Source organism: Bradysia coprophila, unplaced genomic scaffold (assembly GCF_014529535.1).
Source record: "Bradysia coprophila strain Holo2 unplaced genomic scaffold, BU_Bcop_v1 contig_350, whole genome shotgun sequence".
Lineage (NCBI taxonomy): Eukaryota > Metazoa > Arthropoda > Insecta > Diptera > Sciaridae > Bradysia > Bradysia coprophila.
In genome coordinates this window covers 3,649,995-3,677,040 of record NW_023503608.1, presented here as the reverse complement: position 1 = coordinate 3,677,040, position 27,046 = coordinate 3,649,995, and the positions used below count along the sequence as shown (strand labels likewise).

General features: G+C 33.5%; 1 protein-coding gene and 1 long non-coding RNA gene across 9 annotated transcripts in view; both read left to right on the top strand.

Moving 5' to 3' along the window:
* LOC119080299 (potassium channel subfamily T member 2) overlaps positions 1-27,046 on the top strand; it is a 152,731-nt gene that overhangs the window by 109,910 nt on the left and 15,775 nt on the right. For all 8 annotated transcript variants that reach the window (XM_037188577.1, XM_037188578.1, XM_037188575.1 and 5 more), the window contains 14 exons: positions 1,671-1,770; positions 2,870-3,068; positions 7,529-7,603; positions 7,667-7,750; positions 7,967-8,061; positions 9,697-9,880; positions 11,179-11,442; positions 11,506-11,684; positions 11,745-11,885; positions 12,003-12,152; positions 13,892-14,091; positions 17,177-17,338; positions 26,195-26,380; positions 26,431-26,581. In XM_037188577.1, the coding sequence (XP_037044472.1) occupies positions 1,671-1,770; positions 2,870-3,068; positions 7,529-7,603; positions 7,667-7,750; positions 7,967-8,061; positions 9,697-9,880; positions 11,179-11,442; positions 11,506-11,684; positions 11,745-11,885; positions 12,003-12,152; positions 13,892-14,091; positions 17,177-17,338; positions 26,195-26,380; positions 26,431-26,581 (2,170 nt within the window). The remainder of the gene's footprint in view (positions 1-1,670; positions 1,771-2,869; positions 3,069-7,528; positions 7,604-7,666; positions 7,751-7,966; positions 8,062-9,696; positions 9,881-11,178; positions 11,443-11,505; positions 11,685-11,744; positions 11,886-12,002; positions 12,153-13,891; positions 14,092-17,176; positions 17,339-26,194; positions 26,381-26,430; positions 26,582-27,046) is intronic.
* LOC119080304 lies at positions 25,205-25,844 on the top strand. The gene is made up of 3 exons (XR_005088308.1): positions 25,205-25,235; positions 25,461-25,464; positions 25,831-25,844. It is a non-coding gene; the product is annotated as an uncharacterized LOC119080304 (long non-coding RNA).

The following is a 27,046-nucleotide window of genomic DNA, read 5'->3' as shown; positions in this document are numbered from 1 at the left end:
TATTTCAAATTCAAAAATAAATATTGATGAAAATATCATTTTAGTATTCCAATGTAGATCTGCCTATTGAAATATTTAGGTGGGTGAATCTTTGCCGTTGTTCGTTCTGGTAGATTCCGATGTTAAAATTAAATTTGAGGAGAATCGTGTGATTGCCAAATGACAGGGCTCAGAGGTTCAATTTTTCTCTTTGAAATGTAGCAATCTTTCCTGATACACAGCTCCACAAAATTTCTCAAATCACTACAACCAGATATTTCGTGAAAAAAAAAATTGGAAAGTTAAGTGACGACGAGGGATAATCGTAAATTTTCGGAGGATTTTCTTTAAGAAATTTTCATTTTTACAGAACTGTTAGAGGCAGTAAAATTTCAGCATGAATTTGCTTCAGGTGTTTTTCAGCTGATCCACACTAATAATCAAAACTGTTTATACGTCTTTATACGGTTTTACCACTACCAAGGGTGTGCGTGTAGGTAGCATCCTCAACCGTATAAATTAGTGTAAATAGTTTTGATTATATGTGGGGATCAGCTCAAAAACAGCTGAAGCAAATTCATGTTGAAATTTCACAGCCTCTGGCTGTAATTTTCCGAGGATTTTTTTTTATTTCCAAGAGATAGTGTCTACTCTTAAAGATTTATGAATCCTGGAAAGAATGATTGAACCGAGACAACGAACTCTGTATTTAGTGTCATTCGATAACAACTTTCAACATGTCGACGCGATAGATTGTGTACATTTGTCGACTCTCTATTTCGTAACAATAGACGTACCTCTCAACCACCTCCTTAGACATTCTTGATCTAAAGCCGTGAAGTATCGTCAAAAAATTTTCATTTACCAACTTTCTTGCGGAAAAGGGTTCTATAAGTAGATGAAACACTTTTTTATGTAAATCTTCCTTCGACTTCCTGTCGCATTTCGTATGAGGAACATCTCACTTTGTAAAGGAAAATATTTTTAGCGATTCGGTTTTTGGCGATATTTTACAAGAATTTTAGACTTCGAGCACGATTTACCCGTACATAATGATAGCAATCAATACAGTTTCATACAGTGAACGACATCTCAAATGTCTCACTGTCATTTTTTTCAGAGAATGTCATTGTGAATTTTCAATGACACAATAAAATTCTCAGAAAAATTTGACAGTGAGACATTTGAGATGTCGTTCACTGTACAACGGAAACTATTTCTTGTAAATAATTTCTTCAATTTCCTTAGATTTCTGTTGCCTTAAACTTAAAATATTTAAGGAAATTTAAGAGATTATATTTTCCAAAAATGGGGTCTAATGAACATACAACGATGTTGTGAGTAGTAATTTAATGAATTTCATTCGGAAACGTAGAAAGGTGTGAACATTGAAAAACTTATGTATAACAACAGTGTTTTGTACGCACACAGCGTCCGTACTCGAAAGCGTTTATTAAATTCGCTCTTAATGAAGCAAATTATTTAAATAAAATCGTTGACGCTACACCTTCAAGTACATTGCCATTTGCAAACATTTATCTTGTGATTTTTAATTGAAGCATCGCCCCGAAACATTTAATAAAATTTAAGCTTAAATTTTGTGGAGTTTTTTTTTTCTTCTGTGTGAACACATTCACATTACACGGTAATCAACGGCATAATTTTATTTTCTCTTTCTAATTTAATTTCAGGCCTACGAATACGAATAGCAAATTTATTTTTTAAGCTGTTAACCTGTTTTCTATACATATTTCGTGTGATAGCTGACCTAGATCCAACATTTGCGACTTGGTAAGTGATTTGGCAATATAATTAACAAATTTGAAAACATTATTTATATTCCGACGGGTGTGAAAACATTGCTGTATTAATGTATAGTCCTAGTCCGTATACCGAAATTCAATTCTTTTCGGTGCGTATACGTATAATTGTTTGTTCCTCCTTCACTGTATACGGACTTTTTCTGTGGGTTGCGATCCATTTTTTGTGGGAATTTGTCTATTATTACCGCCACAGGCGTATTTAGTCAATTGTACGAAAACTGCTTTTGAATTCGTTTTTAATATTAATTGGCTTGACATGAACCATTCGTTCGTTTCCTTTTATGTTAATTAGATAGAAAATAAAAACCACAAAGACTAAAAGCATTTACTGGAGTGGTTTCAATTTTAATTAAAGCGCACACACTTTTCGTAACTTTCAATAAATATTTCTGACCAACAGCTGAACGACTAAATTTAATCTATATATTCACCCAGTGACCAAGTCCCCAGCCTGTATATTATTTTCGATTAAATATTCAAATATTTGAAAATTTTATTTCGACTTCCTAATAAGAGAATTCCCAGTCGGTTCACAAAATAATTTAAAAGATGGAAAAAGGGAAGAAAAAGTGAGGTTGTCTGAAATGGAATTTCATGTTCACGCTAGATATAGAATCGGTATGCATGCAACATGTTTTTAAGTACAATGTCCCATTAGTACCGTTCCAAGAATAAAATGTCAATTTGAATACAATCTGCTTTTATATCAGGATGGTAATACAGCAGATACAGAAACTTATTTTCATAAAGTTTCGGTTGGAAACAGTGCTATTTCTCCTCTCGTCTCAGCTGTCTTATGAAATGATGATATTTCAGACAATAAAGAGGGTATTTTCGGGAAAATTATAGTATATTCGGATTGATATAAACGACCATATCTATTACGAATAATTAGGTCAGTCTGACCGATTTTCTTTTTGAACCTCAATTCGAACTATTTAAAAAAGCGTACCTACGGCTATATCATACGCATACATGTCCATGTCATGGTCAAAAGCTCGTTCTGTGGCATTGTAAAATTAGATATAAACACTTTGTGCTACTTAATGTATTTTCCTTTTTTTCAGTTTCGGTTGTACAGTAGGAAATAAAACGGAATTCTTCGAATCAGCCACGCTAACGGAAGAAGAATTTCAAGAAAATCCAATCATCAATTGGGATGCGATATTGTGGGTAAATCGACCGGTTGAATTGTGGGCTGTACAGTTAGTCTTAGCACTTATATCACTGACAGAAGCACTTCTGTTAACATATCTCGGATACAAGGTAATCAATTTTAAATCTAATAACCGGAAATTAAATAGAAAATGCTGGCTTTTCTTTGTTCGTATTACGTTCGTAGTTTTATTGTTTATTTGATAACATTTTAATATAATTTGATGAATGTGTATAGAATGTAGACGATGTTAAAACATATAAACTAACTTTAATCAAATTTACAAATTGAATAACTTTGCTTTGTCGTCCAGAAATATTACACAATTTACACAACAGTGAGTTTAGGTAAATTAGGCTGATATCCAAATAACTTTGTATCTCTTGTTTAACATTTTCATTTAGTGAACACATAGAGCCAAGGCATTTATTTTTTGGATAATCAATTTTTTGAAAGTTTTCGAATCCTGCCAACTCTTTTGCTAGTTTTACAGAATCTAACTTTTTAATCATATCAATCCAAGCAAGAAGTATTTCGTTGGAATTATTTAAGAAGTTGTATTTTGCAAAATGTGAAAATGTTTCCTAAAAATAGGCCATGCGCAGAAACACTCATAAATTAGCTCTTCTGTGTGGAAATTCCAACTTTTAACTTAATTACGCTTAAAAGCCACGCCACTGTGGACCAGAATAACTGGATACATAAATATACTTACAAATGGTAAACAAGTGCATTTCAAACCAGTAAATTGGAATGCATACGAAAGATGTAGTTCGAAGGAGTTATCAGAGAAATGGTTGTTCATTCGATGGAAAATCTAACCTGTTCAAGTTTCTGTGGTTTCAGAATTTCGTATTATCAAACATGTTTCGCAAAATGCGGGTGTTCAGTATTGTTCAATTACCTATTCAATGAATAGATTATGTTGCTAGTGCAATTTTAAGCTTCGACAAACGTCAAGCTCAGAATATCATAAATTCATTTACTTCTTTTGTTTACTGTTTGTTTCAAAATCTTTTACTTCATTAGATTTAACATTACGGTTCGATATAATAAGAGACAACTAACCTCTGCCTGTCGTTTATTTTGCTCGTCATTGTCAGTCACAGATGATCAGCTTTTTTCATTGATTTTTTTTTTGAAAATGGAATGAAATAAAAATTCTTCACTGCTCTAGTACGAAAAAGAGGTCCATTTCGATATCGTCAAAGATTACACACACATATTTTAGTTTAAAAGCTTTTGTGCGAACGCGAAGTAACAAGATTAAGTAAAACTTCACAGCTTCAACTCTAGTACCAATACATTTACAACCCACACACAGCTAATTGGTTGAAGATTTGCCAATATCGTCGCCTGACAACGATACATTACACTGTTGTACAATATTGGATAGCGAAAGTCATATCCAACAAAAACACAAAGTTTAAGCTTGATAAATACTCGGAAATAAAATATTTTGCCAACATGTTGACACACATCCAGTTCACCGAAAATGTGTAGAAAACAAATAATTGATTATTTAACGTTCGTGTTTAGATTAGGCAAAGATACAGTTGTTCGTATGTAAAATTTGGTAAAACATTCACGGAATCTCAATTTACACATTACAAAAGTCCATAACCATATGTTCCCGTTCACGGCAATATATACTATTATCAGCAAATAAGCTTCTGAGCGTTAATATCTGACTGGGGACAAATAAATATGTTTCATTGTACGGATGGGTGGATGAACAATGTATTTTATATATAGTCACATCCACAGAATATAGAGCTGTCCGAAGTCTAAGTCAATATGGAACGAATTACCAATATTTACAGATTATATCACCATAATGTGTCCTCGTGGGAGCTTTGTGCAAAGCTTTCACCATAAATTAATAAATTATTTGGTCAGGGTCATCGTGTATATTAAGACACAGCATTTCGATATAATAAACATATTCACGAGCTGTAAGTGGCATGCGAATGTTGAGTGTTGAGGTGAATAGAAATAACATTTGTTGCTCCTCATCGACAATATATTTATGATTGACCTGCCAAATTTTGTTTTGTTTCATGTTGTTTAGTAAACGAAAAGAAATTATGAAAAGAAAAACATCATCTCTCAATCGAGCTATATAATCAATCTGAGCAGAAATTAATTTTATTGTTTTGAAACTTCGTCCGAGTGGCAAATCACTCTTGGAATTATTTTGAAGATATTAACCCCTCGACTTTGTCAGCAACTCGTCATTGTATTTCTAGCTTTAGTGCTGGACATTTTCGTTACTGTAGTTGCGGTTTTGGTGACAATTATGCTAGTCAGAATAGGTGTAGCGATTGGAATATTCCATTTGAATCAAAAGAGGTATCATCGACATTATTGGAGAAATTATACCAGTCCAATACAATATTAATGGCCTCAGGTGCTCAATTAAAAAATAAAAATAAAAAACATCAATGGTCGAGCATTGTGCAGCCTAATTAATTATTAAAACAGGTAACCGACCTTACTGCTACATGTATACGTACATTATACAGCGAGACAACAATAGTGTTTCCCGTCGATGGAATCATAGATTTGGAAAACCGTTTGAGGTTTGTTATAACCGAGGTTATAACTTTTATTTTTGTGGCGCGATCAATGTTTTGCTGTCACGCGGTGTGTAGTACGTGCTGCAATAAAGTCGGATAACCTTTTATCAATTATATTATAGTACAACAGTACAATGTTCCGAAGCTCTGATTGTATAGAAAAATCAACCGATTCTGCATGCAAAAAACCCTGATAGGGATGTGTCGTCTTGATTCCACGTATTGACATTCCGACAAGATGTGACGCACAAAGCAGCACATTCTCGATTGTTACCTATTGCAAACATGCATCATGGTTCCGTGGTATAGACGTTTTTTATCAGCAGCGTACATGAGACGGAACAGACGGAATAAACGTGAAATGTTTCTTTTTTTTCCCTAATATTTGTACTGGCAGTTATATACGCAAAATGTATTAGTTTAACAAAAACAAAATTATTTCCCTGTGCACCAGTCACGCGCGCAAAATAAATAAATTTCAGAAGCATAAATTTATGCCCGGAGAAGAATTCCTCGACGTATACTGATGTAGTTAAAATGAAAAATTAACAGCTTTAGTGCTGAAGTATACGTACATTATGTTATACACTCGTGTGTCATTTTGTATACCGAAAAATGCGGAGATTCGCAGTCATTGAATCGAAGAATTCGTAAATGACAGAAAATCTTAAGACTAAAAATAAATTGTTAAAATGCGAACCGCATAACGCCTCACTTTTGTGGAACAAATATATGCTTCCCGGTCATATATCTTAATAACAATGAAAACCTTGTTCAAAAATTCAGATTGAAAAATGTTGGAGAATTTGATGAAAATATGAATTTTGTGATGAAAGGGGCACTTTAGGTCGATAAAATATCACTATTGGTACGTCATTGGTACGTTTTATTTTCATTTCCCTTTGGAACGAACTAACGGTCCTCGTCTAACTAACAATCATATTTTTTAGTATGTTACGTCACTGTTTGTAAATATTTGTTTAGGCTAGTGTCAGGTTTGCGGAACGAGCCGAAGGTGAGTGGAGTAATCACACGTGCCTAAACAAGCATTTACAAGCAGTGACGTAACACATTATACATGTTTGTGAACGGTAAGTGTATTTTCCCTGTCACAAACAGTGATGTAAAGTGCACTATACCGTGCATAAGTATGTAAATATACGTGAAACCCGATTAAGTCATTGTTAAGTAGTTGAAATTCTATATATATTTGTAAGCACTTCAAATCACTAAACTTTAAATTGTAATACCAATTCGATGGATTAATTGGTTAGTTTTGAGTTGTAGATCTGATGACTAAAATTTATTGAATTTTTAAATAGTGTTCAAATATATCACGTCACAAACAAAAAATCTGTTACTTCGCGATATGAAAATGTTAAACACAAAATCTTTTACTTCATTAGTTGTAACATATATTTAGCTATATAATATAAGTGAACATCAGCCAGAGATCATTGATCATACTTTCATCTTCACTGTCAATAACAGATGACTCGCCGTTACTGCTGTTATGCGTTGGGAGCCGTCATTTCGTTTATTTTAAAGCTATCATGTCACTTCAAGTTCAAGAATAGACAACCATTTGATCTCTTCATCAAAATAACTCGTCTTCATTTTTTTACATTTTGAAAGAACACTTATCGTTTTCAAACTGCAGACATCATCGACATGATAATCTGTTCTTGTTTATAATAATCATTTTTAGTATACCATCGAAACACATTAATCACTTCAATGATTTTTTTAAATAGGAGACCCTCTCCCCAGCAATTTTGGGGAAGGATGTGTCACACAGAAACATACGCTACATAAAAACATTATATTTTCAAAAAATTTCCATACATACTTGTCGCGTATTTTGTAATTTGTGAATTGTTAAATTGTAAATAATTGCAACTCACATGCGTCACTGCCTTTGTAGTTAGTAGCTTAGTCTAACACAATTTATTTAAATCTTTCCGTAAGCACTCAGATTTTAATATTTTCAGGGAAATATTTGGCAGCAAATCCTATCATTTCATTTTATACTAGAATTGGTGACGACAATACCGTTTGCATTGACAGTAATTCAAATTTAATATTCCAATTTAAACAAATTTTAATTTTTTTTTATTCATTTCATTCAGATACTATGGCCTCCAATGAGAAATTTATTTATTCCCGTATTTTTAAATTGTTGGCTAGCGAAACGATCGTTGGAAAATATGTTTGTAAGTGCTTTTGTTCCATTAAATTATTATTTTCTAAGTTAAGTAGAACTTTTCTTTGCCCTTTCTTCGTTACTTTTTTCTTAATAAACGAAGAAAAAATAATTACTTCCACGCGTATTGACCTCAATTCAGAAAAAAAACTTCTTGCGGAAGATGAAGTTGAAGCCTTGTTAAATATTTGATTTAATTTAGAGAAAACATTTTCTTCATTGACAGAATGATTTGCACAGAGCGATGCAAAAGTCTCAATCAGCATTGTCGCAACAGTTGACTATTTTATCAGCGACGCTGCTGTGTCTTGTCTTTACCAGGTATGTATAAGAATGGTTGACAGTATTAGTTTTAAGCATTTCGAACGTTGAAATTGTTCCGATAGACAAATAACAGGAGATGAGCCACAAAAGCAAACACAGAGTTTTTCGAAGATTTTTTTTTGTTTGTTTTTTAGTCCGCGAAACAGGTCAGAAATGGTAATTGATTTTGTGAACGAAAAAGGTTCTACTTATTTCAATCAGATTCTTTTTTATCGAATTCTACAACTACGGTTTCACTTCTCATCCGTACGGTTTCACTTCTCATCCGTACTTGGGTTACGTATTTTGACTACGGTCGAAAGACAAAGAAATTAATAAAAATTGTAATGTGGCGAAAGTCCTAATTGCAAAATTATAGAAATATTACTCGATGTACCCGCTTCGCCGGTAATGGTTTAAAGATTTATTTCGACTTCAGTCAACACTACACCACACTTGTCAAAAAAAATCTCCAAGCCAGTATGTAATGTACTATATAAAATTCGTCCTTTTTGCAGTTCAAGGACTTATTTCTATGACGTCACCACGTGCAATCCATTATATAACTCAGGTCGAATGTCACGTTTTCGTGTGTTTTTCGAGCCAGACTTCGCCTTGAATCAACAAACTTTACACAAAAGTTGATTTTTTATTCGTAGACATGAAAATAACTCATACATACATTAAGCACTAAGATCGACCCAGTTTTCCTGAATGGTCCCACAAATTTACTTTTCTCATCAATCATAATTTCCAGAACTGAGCCTCATGTTTTACAGGAAAAAAAGTGCAATTCTACATTTTCTTCTAATTTGGAAGTTGTTCTTGTTTGTAACAGATTTTACAAGAAATTCATTGAACAAATGAAAATCTAGATTTTTATGTTCTAAATTTTGGTTAGGCACTCGTTCGAAACAAGAATGAAATCTACATTTTTATTTGTTCAACAAACTTTGTATGGGATCATTTACAAACCACAACAACTCGAACTCCTAAAACATATCGAATTACACTTTTCTCTCCCTGTACCGCTTTCAAAAAAACCTTTTTAATTATTTTTTTGTCATTTCGATGGTATATAGTTTTCAGCAAATATCAGGAAATTGTGTAACTTAATTCTGAATCCTATTCCTTGATTAGAACCATTTATCAAAGTTTTGCAGAAAAAATTAAAAAAAGGTTTTCCGCAGTCTGGTTTTCTTGTTGTTTTTGTGTCAAGTATTTATAAGGTGGTGCACTCGTGCGTTCGTGTGACGTGTTGTCTATTAGTAGATATACGTATGAAAACAAAACAATGTTACATCGTAACATAGACATAAATCAGCAGGTGGTAAAGAAAATGGACACAATGAAATTAGAATGGCTGTGCACACAACGAAATGTATTAAAGTTTGCCGTATAATATGAAATTTCGTTGAACCGGAATATTCAATTAAAATGTCATTCCTTTATAAGAGGCTATCAGTCTCCCACATGCTCTAAACACACTTCCACATGTATAATATACATTTCCACGTTTACTTTAAATCAAATCACCACAATATAACCTAATTTTAACCATATCATTTCATATATGAAACTGCTTTGATAACACAATTTACCTTTGAAAATGTCACCCATTATTCGCCAACTAAAAAAAATATCATTTCACAGTGTTTGTGGCATACAACATTTTCAAAGAGCTGGACACAGACACTTGAACTTATTCCAAAGTACCTATTATGTTGTTGTTACGTTCTCAACAGTCGGTTATGGTGATTTTGTGCCCGATATTTGGCCATCTCAACTATACATGGTCATCATGATTTGTGTGGCTCTGATCGTTCTGCCGACACAGGTAAATTGAATTGCTATTGAGTTATTTATATATATTTCAAGCGAATATTGATAGACTATACCACTCGTATGGGGTATAATATGGATGCGAACATTTTGAATTTGTTTAGGGTAACAAGAGTGGAAATTCATGCATATCACAATAAGACTTGTTTTGCTTAAGATTTTCTAAAGTACCGACACTCTCAGTAAATCCAAAGAAATGATGGATGTCATGATTCTACGAAAAAATGTGGTTTAACTCCTAGCGTGTATTCCGTGTCTACATTTGTGTATATAGCTGTGATGGTGCTACATTTACCACATGCAACGTTCGAAGAATATCGAGTAAATGAACTCAAACTCAATTATATCGTCATTTTCTTCAACTGAAAAGATAACATTTTGAACGAATATTGATTCTTGGTTATCCGCATACATCACTGAGATTGTGTAAGATATACAATACTGGGGATTGCGACGTTCGTTTCAATTTTAATTTCAATCGATATACGGGGGGTTAAGACGAGAAAATACCGACATTCAATATGTAATTAAGAAATGGTGGAATCGTTTAGGAAGACATTTTTTTGAACCTGAAGAAAGCTTAGGAGCCGGATGTTTTCATTTAGGATAACTGTAAATTGATAAATTAGGAAAACCAATCAAGTTTAAAGATAAAAACGTCATTAATTAGGGTATTCTTTTGACATTCCACGAGGGCACGGCGGGACCAAAAAATTTTCTTTTAACCAAAAACATCCTAAGAAAATCCATGAAAATTTCTGGAAAACTAAGGAAAGTCCATTAGTCCTGGATATCCTGAAACTCATGAGTTTTTTTATGTCACAAAATACTTGAAATACAAAAAGGAAGTCAAAAAGTGCCTTTGCCCTACGGAAATTGTTTACACATTTTTTAGGGTGTCAGGACTAGCGTCACGGCGCCTTACTACCGTGGCGTCATGATGAGTAATTGAATCACTTAATATTTAATAAATGTGAAAGGTATACTTACCAACAGACTGTCTGTTAACAGACATGTACTACTGGTGACGATAATTAACTTAGGTTATAATTAACAGAAACAGAAAATGTCGCCAATTGGGGTATAGTATTAATTCTGATTCAAGCTGAATTGTCACTGAATTTAATTTGAAACATTATTGTACACACATGTGGTCCGCCCTTATGTGCAAATGAATGAATTTCCCGATAGTGAAATTTTCAGGTTTCCGAGAAACCTGAAATTAAATTATTTAAATTATATATATGAGCATCACACCCTGTTTCTGAAGTTCTAAACACTTTTTTTTTTTAGTTTGAACAATTAGCCTTTACATGGATGGAACGACAAAAGCTGGGCGGTAGTTATTCATCGCATCGTGCTCAAAGCGAAAAACACGTAGTTGTCTGTTCAACAACACTGCACGCAGATACAATAATGGACTTCTTAAATGAATTCTATGCACATCCATTGTTACAGGATTTTTATGTTGTGTTGTTAAGTCCTATGGAACTAGATACAACAATGCGAATGATCCTTCAAGTTCCAATTTGGGCGCAACGAGTTATTTACATTCAGGTGAGTGTTTAGATATTTTTTTAATGAATCGCATAAATTTAGCAAAATTGAATTTACCACCAGGGATCATGCCTTAAAGATGGTGATTTAGCTAGGGCTAGAATGAATGAAGCCGAGGCGTGCTTCATTTTGGCAGCAAGAAATTATGCGGATAAAACGGCTGCTGATGAACATACAATATTAAGATCATGGGCGGTAAAGGATTTCGCTCCGAATGTGCCACAATATGTACAAATTTTTAGGTTTGTCACTGCGGTCGTTCGATCAACAGTCAATTAAAATGACATTTTGATTATTCCTAGGCCTGAACATAAATTGCACGTAAAGTTTGCTGAGCACGTCGTTTGTGAAGATGAGTTTAAGTATGCGTTGTTGGCGAACAATTGTACGTGTCCCGGTGCCAGTACGTTAGTCACATTGATTTTGCACACATCACGGGGACAGTGAGTATCATACAGCTGCTGGTTTATTCATGTAGACCCTCGTTTTTACCGCACTGAATTCAATCCCAACCATTGTCGAAACATCAACCTGAATATTTGTTTCATTTTGTGATATAGGGAAGGCCAACAATCGCCTGAAGAATGGCATCGTCTCTACGGAAAATGTTCCGGCAACGAAATCTATCACATAATTTTGGGCGACAGTCGATTCTTTGGAGAATACGAAGGCAAAAGTTTTACATACGCAAGTTTTCACTCGCATAGAAAGTAAGTTACGTTCGAGGTTGTTTTTCAATGTTTCATTACGGATTTTTGTATGGAAATATCGGAATCGATTGGTTCATTTTATATTAATGTCATGTTTTTGGGGATAGATGTCTTGGGTTATTCAGACTTATTTTCATCAAAATATAATGTGTAACATGGCCGTGTACCATTGATTCACATTGTGAAGCAAAGCGGAGAAAGTTTTAGCGATTCGAATGAAGGGAATTTTATCTTGAAATCCTTTTTTCATGTTGATGTAGATTTATAAACCGACGTACAAGATATCAGCCATTTGTTATTGTTGACGGTTCTAATTCTCATAATTACCAAAACCATAATGTTTGTTCAGCATCTTGTATAAGGGACTTAGGGAGTTCTAAAAATCGCTAGCAATTGATAAACAACAACCTGGGTACAGGGTACACATGAAAAGTCAACAATAAAATTTTCTGGACTGGTACGAAGTATTTAACATTTCGAATTTTATTCCGCCCAGAGTTGGTGAATTGGATATTATCGATGTATCAATAAAGTATGTACAATGGGTTCGACCAGACTTAACTGATTCTCATGGTTTTTTTCCACTTTTTCCTTAAATAAATACAGATTTACTGATGCGTTCATATTATACTAATTTAAAAGTTTTATCTCGGAAATTGTGCCAAAAGTGCATGGAATAAAAGGCCTAAGGCGAGCTATGTCAGCCATAACTGAATAGAAACCTCGTTTAAAAGACAAATTTATAGAGTTTTAGATTCTAGTCTATGCGTGTTTCATGGTTTCCCTAAGTTAGGCTAAAGAGTCGCTTATTTTGAAGCTATGAGCGTTTTAAGTGCGTTAAATTTTTGAATTTCGACAAATTTTCGATTTTCGTAAGATTTTCGATTTTCGTCAATTTTTCGATTTTCATCAACTTTTTGATTTTCATCAAATTTATGATTTTCGTCAAATTTTCGATTTTTTGTCAAATTTTTGAATTTCGTCAAATTTTCGACTTTCGGCAAATTTTCGACTTTCGTCAAATTTTTGAATTTCGTCAAATTTTCGACTTTCGTCAAATGAAAGCTGGAAGGTTCAGATCAAAGAGAAAGTTATACAGATTTGTAAGAATAATATTTTCGTTACAATATGATTGACTATTATCCGCGACCAAATTCTAAAAAATCACAACTTACAAAACCACTTACAGTGGAGGTGTGACGCAAGTCCTGTTATCCACTTACAAAAGATCTGATATCGGTGTAGGTGACGCTTACAGATTCGACACGCAAAAAGATATGCTTCACAAATGGCAGCTGATGAGAAAAGTCCGCGAAAGTTTAATCAACAAAAATTTTACTCGAAAAATTTTAGAAAGAAAATTATAAAAAATTGTGTCAAAAAGTGACAGATGATTCGGCTTTCTTCCGTTTCAATTTCATTCTTTAAAGCAATATATTTCACAATTTTCAAAATTTTCCTTCCTCAACGCCTGCCACTTATGACACAATTTTTTTAAATATTTTTTTTCTAAAGTTTTTCGGGTAAAATTTTTGTTGATTAAACTTTCGCGTGCTTTCCTCATGAGCTGCCATTTGTGACGCATATCTTTTTGCGTTTTGAATCTGTAAGCGTCACCTACACCGACATCAGTTCTTTTGAAAGTAGATAACTGGACTTGCGTCACCCTCCACTGTAATGGTTTTGGGCGATCACATATCACAAAAATTCTTATCGCAAAAATTACCATTTCCACTTAGGTATGGCGTTGCATTGGTGGGCGTTCGACCAGCAGAATTACCCGAATTCTACGAAGAAACCATACTGCTAAATCCCGGTCCCCGACATATAATGAAAAAGGATGATACCTGCTACTACATGAGCATAACAAAAGAAGAGAATTCGGCTTTCGTTGTAAATCAAAATCAAACTCCAACCACATCGGATCCACCGAAAGAGGGTGAGTGTTGTGTGTGTATATACATTGAAATTTACATAAATCTCTAGCGTCAATTTGATTAACTTTGTTAATTCTCAATCAAAATTACAATCGTTTGTATTTCATAATTGATTTTGGCATACATATATCTGTTTTAAATCACTTTATTTACGTTTTATTCATGTACTTGGCTCTATATACATAAAAGTTTAATGTTTAAAATAGGCATAGGCTCAATCAAAGTCATTAACAAAGCCTTTTACATTTTATTAAGACCACGAAATTGGTGTAGAACCACGCTCTTAATAAAGAGTACTTATCATTATTCTATATAGAAGATGTGTATATCACGCGCTTTTGGTTGGTTTATATTTTACTACGCAAAAGACAAAACGCCTGAGAAACGCTTCTGATATTTTATTTAGACAATTCATTTCGTGTTTATTATTACGTTAAGATGTTTGTCGTGCTCTGTTGTGTGCTTTATTCGATGTATACATTTTGTGTTTTGTTTTATCATTTTTCTTTCTTTCTTCTTCTTCCTTAGCAATGTTCTTTATAATGTATGTGAATTTGGCGGGAATAATATAAAACCGCCTGAAACCAGTCGAAGTCGACTCTATTAATGGGCCATTGTATTAACTGTGTTGTAGAGGATGCAAAATATTTTATCATTTTCTCATTTATGGAAGCACAGCATTTCATTTTGCAATTTGCTCATTACATTCTAGACAATTCATTTTCTTTCATGCAAACTTAGTTGTCGTAAAATTTCTTCTGTACATGTGAAAGTAAAAAAAAGCTTTTGTGTTTCCGACATAGTACAACATTATTTTCTTTTTATCATCCTCGGTTTTAACTATAACATGGACTTTACACCCATTTGACTTTCAGTTTTCTTATGTTTTTCTAAGGTGATAGGTATCGCTTGCAGACATTTTTCTCTTCCATTTTTTTACATCGATTTGAAGGACTTTGAAGCGCAGTTTTCCACTGTTTTTTTTACAACAATTTTAATTTTTCTGTCAAGCATAATTCCGCTGAAATCACAACTGAAATTTCAACGTTGTATTTAACCGTCTTTGTAAGTAATTTTACAACATCCTTTCGACTCATCGCAAGTGGTATGGTTCTACAATCTACATCTAGACGAAATGAGTATTTGAAAAAAGGGAATAATAGGGAGATTGCGATTTTCACTTATGAGTTGATGTAAAAATTGGAAATTATAAGTGAACTCTTCATAAAGTAGCCGAACATGCGAACAATCGAAATTAACTCAATTGTTCGTACATCTATTGTTCTATTGCTCAGCAACTTTTTGACTGCACTGTTCTTGGTTTGGAGAAGTTACTTATTAATTCGAAGTCTTACATCAATTTATAATGATAAGTTAAAATCGAAATCTCCCTAATGTATGCTGCCAACTAACACTCGCACACTCTACAACGTGACCGAAAGGATTCTATATGGAATTCTTGCTGAGGGATGATTTTTTATTGAACTACAGTTGATATTTTCTTAAAGCTTGGCGTATGCCAATTATCGTTTCTAACTACTTTGAATTTAATCGCTGTTTAAAGAGGAATTCATATATGATATTTCGTTGATTTTCACATATTTCTTCAAAAGGCTGTCACGAATTTCTATTTAGCGTTTAGGTTTCAATTCAAGCTAAAGAAATTGTTGGTCTTAATGACAGAAGCAGATCTCAATGGCTTTCGAACTGTGACCGTCATAGTTGAGTTCAATCTTAGTCACTAAATATTCGATGTAATTTTTGCATTAAAATGTCTTCTTAGAAATTCATTTTTTGAGAATGTTCTAAGCCCTCATTCTTTCGGTGTATTTTTAACTTTCCTTTCCAGTGAAATTAAAATCTATTTTCTCACAATTTTACATCTTCCTTTTTGTGTCCATTCGTAAAGTTTAAGTCATGCATAAGTAACAGCCCTTCCACCTCTATCACAGTCTCGTTGCAGAAGTCTGTACCCAGGACGTAACAAAATAATAGTAGATTATTTCTTTGTGCGGTACTTTTTATTTTGCCAAGTGATGCTCGAGGGATGCAATCATACACGAATTTTACAAAGTTTCAAACTGTTACGTAAGTTGTATTCACCAAGCCCCCGAGAAATAAGTTTTAACGTTCATGTCAATGAAGTAATGACTCATTTTCCGTGGAAGCAGTGAGTAAAATTCTATGACTTTAGTACCCGAAAATTCTTTGGATGAGCTGATGGATGCGTATCGGCGTGACATAGCTATATAATAAATTCGACCCTCTACGCGTGATATACTTTATGCATATAACGATTCCTAAATAAATAGCTATTTTGTAACGAAGGGACATAAATTGAAATTTCATTTTCGATGGTGTTGTTCGTGACCCGAGCGTAGCGAGGGCCACAATTTACCATGAAATCACCTCCTCTTTTCCCTGAGGTTAATCCGAAGTTCAGCTAAGGTGAGAAAATGTTTATTTTCACACCTGTGTTGGTGAAAATATAAATCACAACCAATTCTTTCTGCGTGTACAAATAGAGGTGTAGGACAAGAGTTAAACAGTTGACAAAAATAACATTATTCGATATCTCATTATTATAGTGGTCATGTTCAAATGCACCACTACCACGTAGTTCGATAAAATTGGTTAAAAATAGATAAAATCGACAGACTTTTTCAATTAGTAAGTTTGAAAAAGTTTCGAAATTAAAAAAGAAAATAATAAATTGAGTGAGTTCCATTTTTTTAATACATAAATTATAGTTGCATGATTTACCCTTACCATGTACAACATTTTGGTCTCTCGTCAGCGACTTTATTTTCTTTTAATTATAAAAATATTCCTGCATGACACCGGTACTGTAGATAGGTACATAATGATAATATACAATTAAGGCGTGATTTTATACCGAACATTTAATAAATGTTAAATTTCTTGCTAAATTCCAAACATTCGTTGTTATCCCAAATCCAAATTTATTTATGAAATAGAAAAAGACAACAAAATTCTCTTTGATAGCAAAAAGATTTCTTTTTATTTCTTACCAAAAAAAAACTTTTCTTTTTCATTAAATATTATTAATTCCAACAACTAATTTAGTTTCGACCAGCAATAACAACATTAAGTCTATGAATCCTCAAAATATGGCACCAGTGCCAACTGTTTGTGTTCGTGTACCCCATAGTCCAAGTTTAGGATCACTACCGACTTCCCCATTGAAGAAACAACAAAATGACAGTCATTTTACAGCACTGGCTGTGCGTGAGTGTAACCACTCTTAGATTTTCTATCCTATTTTTGTTTTACCTGATCTATGCTGCATGTGACGAGCATTTATTATATACATTTTTCCTTACTTTTTACTATACGATTGACGATCATTTAGCAATGAAAAAAACGCATGCGAGAATGGAAATAGATGAAACGCTTAAAGAGAGCTTTAGGTCATCCGTTCTTACACTCACACAAAGTGCATAATAAGTCATTACTGAATGAATCGTTACATTCATTGGTGAGTAATATTTTCGCGTCAATTGTAACAGTGACCTTAGTCACTGTATCATTTTCCATATCAGGCATATTATGTGACCATCATCAATGAAATTTGTATAAAAGCTTTACGTCATTGATATGGATGATGTTTTTGTTGCACAGTATGCATGTCGTTTTAGCATTATCGTATTTTTGAAGTATGTGAAACTGAATAATATCTAAACATTGGTGCAATATGCATGTGTTGTCTGCGTAGTATGCAGTCGCTTTATTAGATTTCTGCGAAGAAGGTGTCGGATCACGGGTGAACTTGCACTAATGGAATTTGCAATTTTCAAATTAAATTACTTCATTGAGTTTAAGTGAGAAATCTTTTATGAAACACGAGTGATGTGTTCGTAACGTACGCCGTGCATTATTATGACAAAATTAAATTTTCTAGCAGTGCTCTTACACGAGTCGTTTCTCGTTTGCCTATTTTTTTTTTCATTTCCAAAAAATATTTTCTGTTTGTTCAGCTTAATCATTTTCTGCTAAATTATGTGTAGGGCAGGGCCTATTTTTGAGAAAATACTTTCTTGAATTTTCGCGATTTATTCGAGAAAAAAATTCACGAAAATTCAAGAAAATCGAGAAAATTTCAAGAAAATCGAGAAAATTCAAAAAAAAAATCTCAAAAATAGCCTCTGGTATAGAGGTAGAAAATGTTTGATTTGAAACAGAATTTTTTTTTTAAAGCCGATATTTAAATATGAAGTAACATCTGTGCAACAGATTGTCGCCTCAGTTGAATATCGTTTCTTAGCTAAGTGAACTGAAGTACACCTAACAATTTCAACTTGAAACACCTAAAAGCTGCAAAGTTTTTTGTTAAATCGTTTAAAAAACATGAAAATTTGTCATTTATATCGATTCAATAAAAGGTTTAGGCAAGGAAAGTCATAAATTTTCTTATGGAGATATGAACCGCATGATCTCCTTGTAGGTGCTAAAAGAATTCTTAAAACGTGTTTCCATAGAAATCAACCATATCCTTTATGGCTCACGGGACCTCTATCTCCCAAAATATGTAATTCAGAGGCTGTAAAAATGATATCGTTAAGTTGCACTGTGATGATGGAGAACGCGGTTCTGTAAGAGCTTGTTTACCTATGCACCATGTAAGCCACAAACGGTTAAATTATCCTTTTAAAGAAAAGTCTTCTGACCTATCACGCAAAGGCTATATGCTCCATACACATTTTTATCGGCTTCACGTCGTTTAACATCTTTACATCTTTATTTTTCACGACATTTCAATTATATACGAACATGTGTACTTACAATTTACAAATAATATCCGACAAGATAGTAACAAATTGACATTTAAAACAACACATGGAATTGCCATCAAATTCTTTCTTTACTCCAAATGTCATGTCATACCCATTTCAAGTTTTTTTTTTCTTTCTCTCCTCTCTCTCTCTCTGTGTGTGTGGTGGATATCGTTTTCCAATTTTCGCATTGAAAAAGGAAAGGCGATAACTTGGCCAGTTGAGGAGAGTAAGGTTGTTTTTTCTACCGGATAGGTTTGAACAGTATCGTCAAAGAGAAAGTACTCGAAAGTTTAGAAAAAAATTTTGTTCAGTCCTGTGGTTTGATACGTAGAACGCTTGCTTCATACGCAAGAGGTCTGGGGTCCAAATCTCGTCAGGGCGCGTAAAACAAAAAATTTTATTTCCAAATTTCAATTTCATTGTCAAGTAACTTGCAATCTTCATGCATAAAAAATTATTTCAATGTTCGGAACACCACCGAAGCAATACAACATTCAAAAAATAAAAATTTAGAAAACATTTTTCTGGTACACTGCGGAAATAATTCTCAATAAATAATTCATTGCGCGACGTTACGCTTGATAATAAGGAGAGTGCTATTCATTTTATAGTTACCAGATAGGCTACCTACAACCACCAACAATTCATAAATGTGTTAAAAAAGACAATGTCTAATCCACAAAGTCAAAATTGCTAAATCGAAACATTTCTCTAAATTCAAACGAAGACAAAAACAATTTACCGGTTAATGTACGACATTATTCCTTCATCGCGATAGAAAAAAATAGACACACAAACAGGTCTAGACTTCATAAAAAAGCATTTCAAACAATACGATCAGTCGAATTGATTATTTAAGTGCCCAAATCTGTCAAAGCAGTAGGAAACCTTTTTCGGATTATCGTTACCTCCCCAAAAGAGGATTATTAGCCGAAGCTTTGGATCTGGTTAGGATGCATTACAATGTTTTGTTTATCAACAAAAAAAAAAGAAACGTTTACGTGTAGGTATATGTACAGAGCTAGCTAAATCCAATAACCTTGTAACAAATGAACGTTAAAACCTTTTGCTTTGCAAATAACACTTAATGCGGTAAATTTATCAAATTGAGTTAAATTTTAACATGTTTATCGAAAATGTAAAACAGAGAATTCCTTTTTTTTTGGTCCTGATGGGATGGTAAACGATTCAAACGTTTCACTTCAAAGAATATATTCCTTTACCGGTTTCCCTTTTATGTCTATTTGATGGCAAAAGTTTACCGATTTACATATTTACATGTTCCATTCGTTGATGTTTGTTTTGCGTAACTTTGATTTTTTTTTAAACCGAAAGTTACGATTTAAATATCGAGAAAAAGCGCATAGATTTTCCAAATTTGCAATTAATTTTCCAATCATATTTTGAGGAATACAAGAAAAAAAAAATAAGTTCGCAACGGAAAGAAAACCCCGAAATCTTTATATCGAGTTTCAGGTAAATACAAAAAAAAAATTTAATCAACAAAAAAGGCAGAAAAGGTTTCGTTGTGCTTGATGAAGAATCATTCGCAATTTTAAATCAGAAGAAAATAAATATTTGGTTCCATTAAATTAATTGGGGACCTAATTGAATGTCAAGTTTGAATTCACTTTTGTCTTGTTTGACAGAGAGAATATTTTTTTGCTACAAAAAATCCAAAAGTTAGAATCGCACCACTGGCTGGTAATATTTTTCGAGCAAAAAAACCAAGAAAAATTCCCGAAATTCGGAAGCATCAAGTAAACTCGAGAAAATCGAAAATAAGGTAAAAGCAAAATAAAATGATCGAATCTGGTTTTTGACAATAAGGAATGTGACACCCCTCTTACTAAATGTGTTATCGTAAAGATCCTCAAAAGTGGATGGTTTCAAACTAATTTATTTCACCGGAAACATACACACATTTAAGCTAAAGCGTTTCCTGTAAAACGTAATTTTTAAGATTACCGCCGACATTTTCTTTCTACTGGGTCATCATTTTTGAGCCTCACATCAAATGAGGATGTGATTTGAGTGTGAAATTGAGTGGGAAAATAGCACTATAGATTTTCTTTTTGTAAAATCTTTTAAATGAGACAATATTTTGTGAATGCCCGATATACGAGTTTCTCATTTCTCGTGTTTCTGCTGATATGTGACAAAAAATCACGAATAAAATCGATCCGTCCCTTCCTTATTGAATTTCATTTTATTTTGCTTTATCGAGAAAATCAAGCAAGCTTTTCTCAAAGATAAGCTGTGCTTAAAAGTCTGTTATTTAAGCGAGGAAAATTAAAAATCTTAAAAATGGATAAAAAATGGAACAGAAACAAATTGTGGAAGTTGTTATCGTTATTACATTGTCCATGAATATTGTTCGGTGCAGTGACGGAAGTGACCGACTTGCCGACAGCGTCAATCATTGAGATTTCGGTGAAATAGTGCTTAAATCCACAATCTACTATAATACTAGGACTTACGTCACACTTTGCTCTTGTAAGAGTTTTTTTTTAAATGAAATCTGACAAATAATTGCAAAAAATGGATTTCACAAATTCAATCGATCTTTTTTGCCTGCAAGTGTTATTATTAAACTGTGTACCAGGACACACTGACATGACGTGGAGTAAATCAAACACAAAGCTGAAAATAACAGAATTGTTAGATACCTTTAAAATACGTTTATGAATGCACCTTTGGATGCTCCTTTGGATGGTAGCAGCAAGTAGCGAAAGACCGAAGACAACAAAGAACTTCACTGTATGTATGACCGTGCAAGGTCACAAAAACCAATAAAGCAAAAAAAAAAGATTTTCCAGTTAATGCCGGTTAATGCAATGAATTTTTGGTAAAAAAAATATCAAATAAATTTTGATGAAGCTCATTGCCAGTTTGATCTGATCGATTAAAGTGACAACCTCATTCAGTGTCACTTTAATCGATCAAATCGAACTGATAGTGAGCGGCGTTCCAAATTTGTTTGGTCTCTTTATACCAAAAATGTATTGCATTAACTGGTAAAATCGATTGGTATGTGTTTTTTGAGAACTAAAACATACACAAAAATATAAATGAGAAATAAATACACGCGTCTTAATTATCTGCACAATGAAAAAAGAACTCGCATTTTTTGTGTCAATCTGATCAAATACAAATTGTAGTCTTGGCTCTGGTACGAATCGCTGCAAAATGAATTTCTTAAAAATTCTTTTCTTACGTAAATGTAGTTGGCCTAAAAAATTAAATTAATTTTGTATTATCGAGTCGAGCTATTTCGAACGAAAGAGCGAAAAAAGTTATCGATTTTATTTGCTAAAATGTGTGGCATGTGTGAGTCGTTTTTAAGCAGGTGTTTCAAATCAGCACTAGGAAAAGATCATAAGTACTCAATTTCTTTGTACGTACTAATTTTACAACTAACTCTATAAATGTGAAGTGATAAGATATCTCGTTGAATCCCTCGGACACTTCTACTCATCTTGATGCGAGGTATCAAGACTGTTAAATTATCCTATATTACTTTACGAGGGAGGTAAAGGCCCATTACTAAAGGGTTTTCACCCTACTACTTCACTAGTAAAGTAAAAGCTATATTTTGCTAAAAGTGCCAAAGGGATGTCTTGCATCGGAAGTAACTCTACAGTATTCAATTCACCACCCTATATCAAACGTAAAATTAGCAGGAACTACGCGAAATATTCAAAAAAAATGACACAGGGTTTCAAAAATCCGAAAAAACGGCGTGAGAAGAATCTCCGGGAGAAATCAACCGATTTTCGTGATACTTTTGTTGTGTAGGAGTAGATGAGAGTATAAGATAAAGTACAAAGATGTTCGATACCCCTCACGTCACGGCACTGGCCCAAAGTCAAAAAATATTTCAAAAATACGAAAAACGTTTCCATTTGTCAATCAGATTTTTAAGCACTAACATGCCTAGCATGACTAGTGTTAGACGAAACGTAATTTCTGTGGCTTTCAGTGTCACGATAATCGGTTGATTTTTCGCACGCCGTTTTTTTCGGTATGTACCACTGTGAGACATGACGATAACGTTCGTGTCAAGAAAATCACACCGCTTCAAAAGTGGCTTATAACTTGTTATCGACAGCAACGACAAAAAAAATCGATGACTTACGGCTAATATTTGGTCTTATATATTAAAACGAATGTTCAAACAAATGAAGCAATATTCTTAGGCTCTTTTCTACACTCGATTCGATTCGTGAGTTAACTCTGTTTTTCTGGAATAATCTTGTCCTCGCCTCGGAGGTTGGCAATCGACATCTGTTGCGAGAAAATATTTTCATATGCCACTTGGTGGATAAATATCTATTGCCAATTGATCAAATTACTATTCACAACCAAATCAATTGGTTTATAGTTGTGCTTCGTAGAAGGTAGAAACAAATTTCGACCCGAAACTGAACTGTAAGCTACACATTATTTCGTACAAGCATATCAATTAAGTTATTTCACCTGTGCCTAACGATGTCCAACAACAATTTTCTTTATTTCCAATTGACTATAGTATAAAATACTAAGTTAGCCAACAAAACGAATTATTAACTAATCAACATTACGAACTTTTTTTATTTAAATGGAAATATTAATTAGCCGTGTTGAAAACCACAATCACCTTTAATTGCTTTTATGTGTGCGTGTCTGTATGCAGTGTTCACTTACATAAGAAATGGAATTATTCCAGGTAATCAGACAGCGATTACAATAAAAAGTAATGTGCGGAAGTTCAAAGTTGTCATAAACAATATTAATGTCTGAAAAACGAACCTTCTGGCTGCTAACTGATAAGTATAGTCAGACCAGATTTTGTTCGGCTCTTGTTGATCAGTGTACGAATAACTTTTCTAATCATATATTTTGAGCTGATTTTGATGATACGTTGATTACCTTACCATTTGCTGTATTATTAATTGATAAAATGGAAATATAGCAATTATAATTAGTGGGGTTATTGGTGACTAATGCCTAGTCAATTTGGAATGGGTGATTTACGTTTTATAGCGTACCGAAGGTCATGAAGCTACAGTTAGAGGAAGTGGAATTTCAGCATGAATTTGCCGCAGCTGCTTTTCAGTTGATCCACACAAACAATTAAAACTGCGTGTTGCAGCTTTAACCGTATAGACTAGTATCAACGGCTTTTATTGTATGTGTGGTTCAGTTGAAAAACAGCTAAAACAAATTCATGCTGAAATTTCACTGCCTCTGACTGTAAGTACAAAACAAAAGTTCTGGAAATTTATACATTTCGTCGAAACTCTATAACAATTCCGAGAACACCATGAAAATTGCGTTTTTTAGCGCTACTGTGGGTGACACAACACCGTTATACGAATTAAGTTGAACATGTTCGCATTAGACTTTCAATTAACATTATTATGTTGACTTCATTTTTTTATAATAATTTAATGAATAATTAAAGCTTGGGATCGTGTTTTTATTGTGAACTCACATGCACATCAAGCAGTGAAACATATTGGCATGAAATGAAGAAATGCTTTGGAAATTCAAGTGTAAAGCGTTTGACCATCGTGCAATCAATATTATTGCACGAAAAAAAGGCGACACACGAAAAACAATTTTTGAAATAGGAAACTGCTTACTGCATATTGTAATAAGACAATCTAGCTGCGTAGCTTAATAGTGGCCACAAAATAACTTTCATCAATTAAATTAATTTATGGCGTTTTTATCTCATTCATTCTGCATCATCATTCATACATTGCATACCTACTAGGCACTGCCTATGCTAAAATGCTAAAAATGTGTGAGTTTTGAGACGGCAAAAGCAAATCGAGATGATCGAAATTTCGTTGCTTATGTTAAGTAATGATAAACGTTATATTGTGGCCAGTGTAGAAATTAGATTAGACGACATTCTTCGCCTTCACATTTGCATTGTATGAAGCAAAAAAATTGTTTTACGAAATTTTTCTAATTTTTTTAAATTAATCTTCATCATTTTTTAACAACTGAAAGTAAAGCCAAAATCGTCGTATGTCTAGTCTAAAACTTGTTCCACCACAAACTGCCACAATAAACATGAACACGACATAGTACATACAGGCAGGTGCACTTGATTTGACTAGGGACCTGAATTATCTAATAGCCTTATATTTTGCGAAGTGAAATTAAATCAATTATGTCAGTGTTCTGGCGCAGTGTCAAAGTCGAGACTTCACATTGAATTATTGAACTGCCAGTTGTGGGTTCGAAACTCAACTGCAACATAAATAATTCATTTTATCAGGTTGTTGTCCACAATAAAAACATCTGCTTGAATTGGCAACCTAATGTCTTGGATTTAGTACCGACAACGTCTCTTTGTGTTATATGTAATTGTTTGTTGGTAATGTCGGGTAATGCCACCCGTTGACGGTGTGCTGTCTTTTTTTATTTGACATCCTGACTGGATTTACTCTGTCGTGGCAATAATTAAACAAAACCTTTTCAGACGACAAAGCATATAAATATTTCACTTTAAAAACTTTCATGATCTCCTAGTAAATTGAAAGTTTAAATACTTAGTCTCAAATCATTTTTCTTCTCAGGCGTGTGTGACTTTGCTTATAATTCGTTTACGTATTCTATCAATGAAAGTGTTAATCCTTGGATAATAAGAAGAAAAAACTATGTAGCTTCAAATGTGGGCGAGCCTGCCTGTTAATGAACTGCATACCCATCACCCATCATAAGCGCATACAAATTTTCCTAATTTTTTAAAAATTCAATCTCAACAAACGAATGCACATTGTTAGTCCGAATTAATTATTCTTAATAGAAGTTGCAGTCGACGTCAGCGAAATTAGGACATGAATTTCCTTCATATGTTTTTCAGCTGGCCCACTCAGCCACTCATACAAACAAATTTGTTTTTAAGTCTTTATACGAATGAAATAGGTACACACACGCGCGTGGTAGTGGTAAGACATTCATTTTCCTATATAAGACGCTGTTAGCCCCAGCTCTTTAATTTTTTAGCCTTCACCGATAGGAGATGATAATAGATTGAACATTCATTAAAATTGGCAAATCGACACCTTATTTTTCTTCATCTCTTACACTTAACTCAAATTATTCCAGGGTTTGCATATTTTATAGAGTTTGACGATTTATAGAGCTCTTTCACAAAATCAATAAAAAAAACCAAATCTGCACTTTCTTTAACACACTCGTAGCTTCGTATACAATAATAGACTTAATCGTTCAGAACATATTGACTGTAATTTACAAGGAATTGTATTCGATTTCCCGCACAAATAATTTATTCTATCTTCCAACACAGCCACCGACGCTTTGCATTCAATAACCACCAGCGAATCGAAACAAAATTTAAAAGACACCACTGAAACAACAAACGCTGCCACACCAGCTGCAACAATAACATCTCATTCAACAGGAAATCATTTAGAATTACCATCAAATAACAATCCAAATCTCTTGAGTCCCGACATTCTAAATCAACGAAGAGGTACAATGGCTTCGATTTCAAATTCAGCAATTTGAACGTTTCTTTTTTAGGGAGTCGACGACCGTCAATTCTACCCGTTCCGGATATGTTCACGTCGTCATCGTTTAGCATATCGGGCAATGAAGATGGCGAGGAGGGTGATGAGAGTGAAGATGAATTGGATGACGATGTGCCATGGCGATCACCGTCGGAAAAAATTGCGTAAGTTTATTTGTGATCTCGTCTTTAATTCCTCTATTTCAATCTCTTTCACATTTTTATCTTTTCATTTTATGAGTAAATATCATGAAAGTCACATAAAACTTGAATGCTTATATTTGAATAGTGTAAATTGCACATTTAACTCATGTAAATTGTTTAGAAAGATATGAGCTATATATCTCTATCCTTGCAACGAATTTATTCTCCAGATAAGTTATTTATTAAAAAAAAATATTTCTGACTGAAATTTCAAGTCTTGAAGCAAATTTTGTCTTGGAATTGCAACAACTTTTCTATTTTACTTTTTGCGTAATGTGAATTGATTCCATTCAGTAAACTTTTCCTTCTTGGGCTACTCATCAAACAAAAATGTTTGAACAGATCAACCGAATTGTAAGTTTAATCGCAAATTTATTATACTTTAAGTTCCAAACAAACAGCTGAAATCTCGATTACGCTTCGAAG